Source organism: Neofelis nebulosa, chromosome 8 (assembly GCF_028018385.1).
Source record: "Neofelis nebulosa isolate mNeoNeb1 chromosome 8, mNeoNeb1.pri, whole genome shotgun sequence".
In the NCBI taxonomy this organism is placed as follows: Eukaryota; Metazoa; Chordata; class Mammalia; order Carnivora; family Felidae; genus Neofelis; species Neofelis nebulosa.
Genome location: NC_080789.1, coordinates 10,586,397 through 10,596,775, shown reverse-complemented (window position 1 = coordinate 10,596,775; position 10,379 = coordinate 10,586,397). Strand labels below are relative to the sequence as shown.

Below are 10,379 nucleotides of genomic sequence, written 5' to 3'. Positions count from 1 at the left end.
GCCTGCTGATCGGCCAGCAGGGGGCGCAGCGAACTCAGGCTCCGGCTGCTACCGCCCCGCCCCCTCCACCATCCAGGGCTTGGCCTCCCAATTGTTTGGGCAGCCCGGGAGAGCCGATTTGCTGCGTCCACCCTTGTCCCCAACAAAGGCTCGCTGCTCCCCTAGTGGACGTGATGACAACCCCCTTCCCGCAGTCGCTGTCCCTGGTCCTTGCCTCTCCATTGGCCTCCCCACTCAGCTTTATGGGCGCGGTGTCGGGCGCCGGGGAGGATGGGGGCTGATTCACGGCAGCGCCAGCCTCGGCGTGGTGTGGCCTCGGGAAGCACGCACCTCGCTGCGGGTAGGGCAGGGAGGGTGAAAAAGGACCTTCATTAACAACAGGGAAGTTGTCTGTCCCCTCGCACCTCCGTCCCAGCCCTCAGCCTGGATGTCAGAACGAACGATCTGGGGGAGCTGCGGCCAATTCCCTGGGATTCTGGGACTCCTAGCTTGTGGTCTAGAGGAGCTTGAGGCTGGGAATCAGGAGCTCCAGGGGCTGGGAGACGGCAGTGCAGAGAAGAGGACTGCTGTGGCCACATCAGCAGCTGGGATATTTGCAAGCCGCTGCCACAGGGTAGTGGACCTGGCGCGGGCGCATACAGCGGAGCCCTGGCGCCAGCCCCGGGCCAAGCCAGCAGCTTGATGTGCGCGATCTGCATAGGCCAGCGGATGAGACCGGGTGGCCACAGCCGGCCGCGGGGCGACGCGTCCCGGCAGCAGGTGTGGCGTATCCAGCGAGGCCAGAACGCGGGGCCCGGGCCCACCCGCCAGTGGCGCAGAGCACGCGCCGCCTCTTCCAGGGGCTCCCGGGCGCCCCCCCGCTGCCATTGCGCCCCCCGGCGGCCGGCGGAGGCAGCGGCGCGGCCGCAACACCCTAAGCCGTTTTGCCGAAGTAACGCGCCCTGGCGTCAGACAGCTCGCGGGGCTGCGCCGGCTCCCGTCCGCCGCCGTCCAGAAGGGCTGGTAGGAAGCAGCAGCAGCAGCTCTGGGCTCACGTGTTAAGGCCCACTGGTGGCGGCCCGATGCCAGCGACAGGCGGCGCAGGGCCGGAAGGCCGGCCAAGGATCAGCCACACTTCTGCCTCCTGCGGGCGGGGAGCTTGAGAGACCACTCTCACCGCGCGCTGTACACGTCCTCCGCGTTGGACTCCAGGTTCAAGGCTCCGGCCGCCTGGAGCAAGGTTAGAGGTGGCGCCAGGGGTGCGCGGGGCTCGGCCATGACCTCGCGTACTTCCGGCCTGCCCCGTGGCCGGCCCTCTGTGGTTCCCTGGGTCCTCCCGCTTTCCTTCCTTCGCTCTGGCTCTGTCAGCGGCTCGGCCTTGACCTGCTGGGAGCTCTTGCCCTAGTTCTGCAGCAGCCCGTCCAGACCCCTGCCCTGGGCCGGGGGGGGAGCCTTCCAGGCTGGAGGGTCCTGAGGGGATGGCGGGGGGAGGGGGGGGTAGTGTGTCAGGGCTCTTGAGGGCTTTCCGGGTTCAGGGTGGATGTAGACCTCTGACAGTCAAGGATTCTAAAACTTCAGCACACTGAGGCTAGGATCCTACAATGCTGCCTTTCGGTGATCATGACATTCTACACTTTTTTTTTTTTTTAATTAAAAAAATTTACGGGGCGCGCCTGGGTGGCTCAGTCGGTGAAGCGTCCGACTTCGGCTCAGGTCATGATCTCACGGTCTGTGAGTTCGAGCCCCGCGTCGGGCTCTGTGCTGACAGCTCAGAGCCTGCTTCTCTCCCCCTCTATCTCTGCCCCTCTCCTGTTCACACTCTGTCTCTGTCTCCTCAAAAATAAACAGTAAAATTTTTTTTCATTTAATGTTTTTATTTTTATTCATTTATTTTTATTTTTTTATAAACTTTTTTTATATTTTTATAAAAATATTTTTATTATTTTTTTTTAATTTTTTTTTCAACGTTTTTTATTTATTTTTGGGACAGAGAGAGACAGAGCATGAACCGGGGAGGGGCAGAGAGAGAGGGAGACACAGAATCGGAAACCGGCTCCAGGCTCCGAGCCATCAGCCCAGAGCCTGACGCGGGGCTCGAATTCACGGACCGGAGATCGTGACCTGGCTGAAGTCGGACGCTTAACCGACTGCGCCACCCAGGCGCCCCTATTATTTATTTATTTATTTATTTATTTATTTTAATTTTTTTTCAACGTTTTTTATTTATTTTTGGGACAGAGAGAGACAGAGCATGAACGGGGAAGGGGCAGAGAGAGAGGGAGACACAGAATCGGAAACAGGCTCCAGGCTCCGAGCCGTCAGCCCAGAGCCTGACGCGGGGCTCGAACTCACGGACCGCGAGATCGTGACCTGGCTGAAGTCAGACGCTTAACCGACTGCGCCACCCAGGCGCCCCTATTATTTATTTTTAATGTTTGTTTATTTTTGAGACAGAGAGAGACAGAGCATGAACGGGGGGTGGGGGGGAGGTCAGAGAGAGAGGGAGACACAGAATCCGAAGCAGGCTCCAGGCTCTGAGCTGTCAGCACAGAGCCCGACGCAGGGCTCGAACTCACAGACCATGAGATCATGACCTGAGCCGAAGACGGACGCTTAACCGACCGAGCCACCCAGGCGCCCCTAATGTTTTTATTTTTGAGAGAGAGAGACAGTGTGAGCAGAGGAAGGGCAGAGAGAAGGAGACAAGGTATCCAAAGCAGGCTCCAGGCTCGGAACTGTCAGCGCAGAGCCCGACGTGGGGCTCGAACCAAGAAACTGTGAAATCACGACTGCAGCCAAAGTAGGAAGCTAAACCGATTGAGCCACCCAGGCGCCCCCCCCCCTTTTTTTTTAAGTTTTAAAGTTTATTTATTTATTGGGAGAGAGCACACGCACAAGCAGAGGAGGGGCAGAGAGAGAGAGAGAGAGAGACAGAATGTCAGTGCAGAGCCCTGGCTTGAACCCACGAACTGTGAGATCATGACCTGAGCGGCAATCATCAGTCAGATGCCTAACCAACTGAGCCACCCAGGCGCCCCACATTCTACACTTCTAATTCCTTCATTCAATTCTGATAGCTCTGAATTCCGGACAGTCTAGGTATGATCCCCAATATCTTCTGGTTAGTGAATGTCTGCTTCCAAAGATTCGGGGATGCTCTGCTTCTGGGGTAAGTGACATCAGGCTTTCAAGAAACAACCTCTGAGCACTGGTGAAAATCCCAGGGGTGTGGGAGGAGCTAGCCTGAAGAGTCTCTTCCCCAGCTCCTTGGGCCTTGAATGCAAGTCCCTACTCCATCAGGTCCCCTCTGTTTTCTGTCCGCTTCCACAGACTTCCTATTGACATCCCCTCCCCCCAACCTCCCAGCTTCCAGAAAGACATTCAGTCCCTGCCGCCTCTCCTCTCCCTTCACTTATTGCAAATTGCCTTCTGCCCCCACTACACGTGTCCAGTTTACCCACCACCTCATTGTCGTGAAATCCAGTGTGCCTCGTCCCTCCAAGGGGCTCGTCTCTCTAACCTTCTGGAAGCATTTGGCCATGTGGCCTACTCCTCCAAGAGTTCCAAGCAGAAGCCCACGCGTGACTGACTGAATTACCCAGCCATTTACCAAGACCAATTAACCTCTCTGCCTTTTGCCCCGACAAGAGGCTCCTAACGGATCAGGCATTAAATCATTCCCCCTTCCACCCATCCTTTTCACCCCAGGCCATAATAAACTCATTATGAACGAAACCGCGCAGATCCTGTCCCCACTCTAAAATTTTCACTGGGTCCTCATTGCCCCCAGGCTAAAGCCAAACTCCGCATGGGCACAAAACTCCTTCGTCTTCAGCCAGACTGAATCTCTGGACCGAGCTTAGGAATGCTGATGGGCCCCGGGATTCCAAGGGCCTGGGAGAGGAGTCCCGTCTGGTCTCCAGAAGAGAGACTCCCGTTCTGGTTCCTAGCCTAGGGCACTCCATTCAAGATGAGGAATCCTTTCTGAGCTTGGGTTAGAGCTCTACTTGGAGCAGGGAGGGAAGACGGAGTCCTTCAGGCAGGAGGTGAGAGTACCAGCAACGAATGGGCTGGGCCCTGGACACGGAGGGGTTAACCCCAGAGCGACTCTCAGAGAATCGATGGGTTACTCACTGCAGAAAGAGGCAGAAAAGAACCGGGCAGAAGAGCATGCCACCTGGGGGAAATCAGGGACGGAGGAGGAGGAGCCGGAGGAGGAGGGGGAGGAGGCAGCGGCAGGCAGCGGCTAGTGGCTACTCCGGAGGGAGTGCTCAAGTCTGGCTCAGCAGAGGAGGTGCCTTGAAGGAGAAGAGAGAAGTGGGAGGCAGACCTGCACCTGCAGGGAGGCGCCAAGGGGCAGCCACTGAGCCAAGAGGCAGCCTCAGCCTGACCCGTCCACCCAGGATCAAGCAGGGCCCGGTGCCCAGAACTGAGGTGGGTGTTGCCTGTTCTGACCTTCGGGGGGCTTGCTGCTTGCTGGGGACTGGGGGCGCAGGTATTCCCTTTCTTCCCTCCTCCCTGCCGCCCGCCCCCCCGCCACCCCACGCCCTTAATTTGTCCCACCATCCCGGAAGCCCCAGGCACGCAGGGGGATCCACAGGTAGTAGCCGATGTGGGCCGCGGGGTGGGGCAAGGGTGAGAGCGGGCACAGCTCGCATACAGGCACGCACGAATACTTGCACGCGGTCAGAGGCACCACCTGTTACAGGCTGTCGGCACTCCAGCCTGGGAGCCAGGGCACCACGGTGGCAACAGCCCCGATCTGCCACGCCAAGGGTGCTATTCAGCCTCCCGTGTCCCCTCTCCGAGTGAGCCTCAATTGCCTCTTGTGCAAAGAGGGGGCAGTGACCTGTACGGTTTTCCCAGCTGTGCCACTGTGGGGCTCTCACCAAAGCGGACTTTGCAATGACTCAGGGATACCACCCATGCTCTGCTGCCTTTGACCCACGTCCAAGAGTCCCCCCTGCGCTTCAAATCCCCACGGGGAAATAAGGTAGTAGATATACAAGCACCTTGGGTTGGAGCGGCCCCTCCCCCATCCGCCGTGTCCTCACCGCATTCTGCCTGGAGGCGCCCACCTAGTAATCACCTTTGTGCCCTGAGCCCTGGGGGTGTTCCCGAGCAAACGGAGAAACCCACCTCAGACGCCTACGTGACTGCCAGGCTTGCCCCGTGGGTCTCAGTGGTCACTCTTGGCTCTGTCTCCCCACTCCCATCCCCGTCCCCCCGTCCCCCCCGGAGACCTGGCCAGGCCCAAGCTAGGGGCCGGGATCGATCGATCGATCGATCGATCGAGACCCCGGGGTCACGTGACCAGAGCTGGGGGCTCCTGCCTGAGCACTCCAGCTTCTTCTCCCCAGGTGCCCATCGGAGGGAAAGATGGCTGATGCGCAGAACGTCTCGCTGGACGGCCCGGGGAGTGTGGGGGCCGTGGCCGTGCCTGTGGTCTTTGCCATCATCTTCCTGCTGGGCACAGTGGGCAACGGGCTAGTGCTGGCCGTGCTGTTGCAGCCCGGCCCCCGTGCCTGGCAGGAGCCGGGCAGCACTACGGACCTGTTCATCCTCAACCTAGCGGTGGCCGACCTCTGCTTCATCCTGTGCTGCGTGCCTTTCCAGGCCGCCATCTACACACTGGACGCCTGGCTCTTCGGGGCCCTCGTTTGTAAGACGGTGCACCTGCTCATCTACCTCACCATGTACGCCAGCAGCTTCACGCTGGCCGCGGTCTCGGTGGACAGGTGCGCTCTATCTGGGGGCCCGGCTCGGGTGGGCTGAGCAGATCTCTTAGGAAGGCGCACACCCGGCCAGGGTGCGGTCCCACCTGCTTTCGCGGCTCGACACTTGGGGTGCAACCCAGGCTCACTCTCGAGCTGACGACCCCCCGGGGCAAGCGCCTTCCCTCCGAGCCTCTAAGCCAACCCGGCTAGGGGCCAGGCACCGCTCTAAGCGCCTGGCGTGTGGGTTCCCCTCACCCCCGCAGTCCACCCTGCCGGGCTGGTCGCGCCGTCGCTCCGGCTGCCCGGACGCGGAAGGCCAGGCCGCCGGCCCAGAGGTGCGGCCGCAGCGTCCACGCGGGGGCGAGGGCGCGGGTGTGGGCCGCCCGCCCTCCCGCCTGCCCCGCTGACCCGGCGCCCGCCCGCAGGTACCTGGCCGTGCGGCACCCGCTGCGCTCGCGGGCCCTGCGCACGCCGCGCAACGCCCGCGCCGCCGTGGGGCTCGTCTGGCTGCTGGCGGCGCTCTTCTCGGCGCCCTATCTCAGCTACTACGGCACCGTGCGCTACGGCGCGCTGGAGCTCTGCGTGCCCGCCTGGGAGGACGCGCGCCGGCGCGCCCTCGACGTGGCCACCTTCGCCGCCGGCTACCTGCTGCCCGTGGCCGTGGTGAGCCTGGCCTACGCGCGCACGCTGCGCTTCCTGTGGGCGGCCGTGGGCCCCGCGGGCGCGGCGGCGGCGGAGGCCCGGCGCAGAGCCACGGGCCGCGCGGGGCGGACCATGCTGGCGGTGGCCGCGCTCTACGCCCTCTGCTGGGGCCCGCACCACGCGCTCATCCTCTGCTTCTGGTTCGGCCGCTTCGCCTTCAGCCCGGCCACCTACGCCTGCCGCCTGGCCTCGCACTGCCTCGCCTACGCCAACTCCTGCCTCAACCCGCTCGTCTACGCGCTCGCCTCGCGCCACTTCCGCGCGCGCCTCCGCCGCCTGTGGCCCTGCGGCCGCCGCCGCCGCCGCCGCTGCCGCCACGCCCGCTGCCCCCCGGGCGCCCGCCGCGCCCACCGCCGCGTCCGCCCCGCCACCGCGGGCCCTGCCGGTTGCCCCGGGGACGCCCGGCCTCGCGGGAGGCAGCCGGCGGGCGGCGGCCGGGGCGGGGGGCCCGGGGAGGAGCCCGCCCGCGTCGGAGAGGCCGGGCGAGCCTCGTCGGCCCCGGGACCGGAATAAACCCGGTCCGCCTCCACTCTGCCGGATGACCGTCTTTTCCGTCATTCCGCTTCCCCCCAGGGCACGACGGCGACGAGGGGACGCGCCAACGCCGGGGGGTCCTCTGAGACGCACTGGCCGAGCTGGGGCCCCAGCCCCCGTGGATGCCCCTGGGCGGTGAAATTGGGTCACCCCCGCGAAGCGCAGCCCCCTGGCCAGGCAGCCCCCAGACTCTGTCCACAGCCGGTCTGGCGGGAGGGCCGTTCCTCTGCCCGCCCTTCCAACCCGCTCAACACCTTCTAGGCCCTGCTTCCTCAACCACCCTTTGCGAAGCCGCTTCTCCCTTCCAGGCTGTGTGGCCTGGGTCATGTAACCCTAGCAGCTGATTTAGCAAAGAGTCGTGAAGCATTTACTGTGCATCTTACGCGGTGCTACGTTCTTCAATCTCCTTATCGAAGCAGCTTTGCAAGGTAGATACATAATTAGTTCCCTTTCTGCAGATGTAGAAACCAAGAATCAGACAGGTTTAGTAATTTGGGGGGCCTGTCTGAGTCGGTGGAGTGTGTGACTCTTGATCTCGGGATTGTGGGGTGGAGCCCCATGCTGGGTGTAGCAATTACTTAAAAATAAAATCAAAAAAAAAAAAAAAGAAGAAGAAGAAGAGGAAAAAGAAAGAAAGAAAGAAAGAAAGAAAGAAAGAAAGAAAGAAAGAAAGAAAGAAAAAAAGGTTTAGTGATTTGTCCAAGCTCACATAGCTAGTGTTTGGCAGAAGTTGGATTCAAACCCACCACTATTTAACTTTTTCTACTCAGTGGAACCGCCTTCTCCACTTTGGGGGCCTCGGCTCTCAGTTTCCAAGGTTTCCAAGGTTTTCCTTGGTTCTTCCTGACTCCTGATCCTGCATCGGCCCTCTTCCCTAAACCAGCAGCTCCCACGTCTGACTCGATGTCTGGAAATCTCAGAGAGTTCCCAGTCCTCTTCTTTGGGACAGTTCTGTTCAGTACTCGGGCCGGCAAGTCCTGATGGGCTTGTCCCAGCTACCGAGTCCCAGGTCCACGGCCTGACCCAAGCCCCTTGGATTATTTCTTTCAGCCATTTGGTGCTCCCAGATCAGGTGAGAAACCGAGCCCCACTCGGGTCCCAGCTGGCCTCCCGGCAGTCCCGGCTGCCCTGTGGCCCCCACCCTCCCGTCCATGCACACAGCAGGGTAGTCGGTGACTGTGGAAACCTCCTAATTAACCAATAAATCAGTCCTGACGGTTGCAGAACTACCCAGTTCCCTCCCTCCCCCGCCGCCTCACCACACGCCAATAATATATATTAGCTTCAGGCTGAGGCCTAAGATCTTAACGGCCTCCTCGTCCCCCTGGCACACCTCCCGGCTGCCGGGCACCCTGGGAAGGTCCCTCACTGACAGTAGGCGGCTGCTGAGTCCTCCTCGCTGCCTGCCACCTGCCGCAGACCCAGGGGTCAGTGTCGGTCACCCTTCACACGGGGAGGCTGAGACCAGCTGGGGAAGTGGCTGCTCCAAGGGCCCAATCGCAGGGGCCTGACACCTGGGCCAGCGTCCCTTCTCGCACATGTCTGCTAAGGTTCCCACGGCTGACTCAGGCCACAGCAGTGGGAGTGTTTCCGGGACGGCAGGGGCGCAATGCTGCCCGCTTCTGCAGCACCCAGCACGGCCTCTACCTCCCTGAGGCCCTCACTCACAGCTCCGCTGGCTCGCCTGTGCCTCGCAGACAAGAGATATTACCTCCCTCTTCAGAAGGGAAAACTGAGGCTCCAGGAGACGAGGTAGCTTGGTCAAAGTCAAATGGCAAATGCGCGGCAGAGCTGGGATCCTAACTGGGCCTGACAGAAGGCTCTCATGGCAGGCCAGGCACTGGGAGAACATCTAAGACTATCTGAAGTTCGCTGCGTGACAATGGTGAGTGCCTACGGAGGAGAACGGGGAGAGGGGCGCCTGGGTGGCTCAGTCGGTTAGGCGACCGACTTTGGCTCAGGTCATGATCTCGCAGTTCGTGGGTTCGAGCCCCGCCTCGGGCTCTGTGCTGACAGCTTGGAGCCTGCTTCAGATTCTGTGTCTCCTTTTCTCTCTGTTCCTCCCCTGCTCACGCTCTCTCTCTCTCTCTCTCTCTCTCTCAAAAATAAACAAAGATTAAAAAGAAATTAAAAAAAAAAAGTGACTTCCACTCGGGTCATGATCTCGCTGTTGGAGTCCCACGTCGGACTCGGCGCTCGGGATTATCTCTCCCCTTCTCTCTCTGACCCTTACCCGGTTCGCTTGCTCTCTCTCTCTCTCTCTCTCTCTATCAATCAATAGAAGAGGAAGCCCAGAAACCCCAACTAATGGAGGACAGTATAGCCCGGACCAGAGCAGGCACAGAGCAGGTATTTGGATACTTGGAGATGGAGATGACCCTTTCCTTCCTTCTTTCCTTTACCCCCCAAACATTTAAGTGCTTTGCCTAAAGCTGTGCCACAAGGGGGAGACAGAGAGGGCAGGACTTTGACCTGGTCCCTGCCTTCCAGGAGTTCTCAGTCTAGCTGGAGAGCCGAATATCAAAAGAAGAAACGAGAGAGCACCGTGTGATGGGGCCAGAACAGGAGAACACCCACAGTTCTGAACGGGCGCAGAGGAGGAAACTCCTGCCTTCCTGAGCAAGCCAAGTAGGAGTCCCACAGGAGTTAATACGCATTTAATTATCCCATGTCATATGCATTTTCCTAAAAGAAAGGTGAAAAGGGCCTGCCAGGTGGAGCAGCAGCCCATGCCAAGGCTGGGAGCGGTCGCGGGCTTGCGCAGCCGAAGCAGGGCAGGGTGAGGCCTGGGAGGCCTGGAAGCTGGGTGCAGTGAGATCCCGCAGCCTCCTGGGCCAGCTGGGGGGCAAGAACCTTCAGACAGGTGGTGATGCCATTGAAGGGTTTCAGGACGGGCCCCGTCAAGCATGTGGTCAAATAGCCCCCAGCATTTCTGTGCAGAGGCTGGACTAGAGATGCCAGGCTGGCAGCAAAGAGCACAATCCGGGGGGTGCTCCGCGAGCCCCTGGCCGGGGAGGTTGCCGCCAAGGGCCTGGCCTACGGCTGGGAAATTGTTTTGCCCTGGATTTGGCAGGAAGATTGGTGGCCTGCTGCTGGGCTCGGGCCTGGCCTCGGAGGCTCCTGGGTCTGCTTCAGGGGGCTAATGAAATGCTTGGAAGATAGTCGTAGGATTTCGGTTAGGAGAGAGCTGTGAGTCCTGTAGGGCCACAGGCAGGCGCCGGGGGCTAGAGGACAGGCTGAATGAGCCCTGGCTATTCTCCGAGGCCCAGAAGAATCCACCAACCCGAGCCCCCTGTAGGATCTCAGGCTGAGCCTGAGGCAGCCTGGGGGTCCTGGCAGGAGCTTAGTTGGAGGGAGGTTCGAACTCTGCAGTCTCCTTCCCTTCCTATTTGTGCAAACCTCTTAGGGATGGGCCCGCAGCGCTCATGCCTTAGCGCCTGCTAGGCA

General features: G+C 60.6%; 1 protein-coding gene across 1 annotated transcript; it reads left to right on the top strand.

Annotated features, from left to right (window-relative positions):
* Positions 1-5,277: 5,277 nt before the first annotated feature.
* GALR3 (galanin receptor 3) lies at positions 5,278-6,911 on the top strand. Its single transcript, XM_058682091.1, has 2 exons — positions 5,278-5,717; positions 6,122-6,911. The coding sequence occupies exons 1-2, from the start codon at positions 5,359-5,361 to the stop codon at positions 6,909-6,911; spliced, it is 1,149 nt and encodes a 382-aa protein (XP_058538074.1). The 5' UTR covers positions 5,278-5,358.
* Positions 6,912-10,379: the final 3,468 nt, after the last annotated feature.

Coding starts and splice junctions, on each gene's coding strand:
- GALR3 (XM_058682091.1), top strand. CDS start 5,359: ATGGCTGATGCGCAGAACGTCTCGCTGGACGGCCCGGGGAGTGTGGGG. Junction 5,718..6,121: donor GCCGCGGTCTCGGTGGACAG/GTGCGCTCTATC, acceptor GCCCGCCCGCAG/GTACCTGGCCGTGCGGCACC.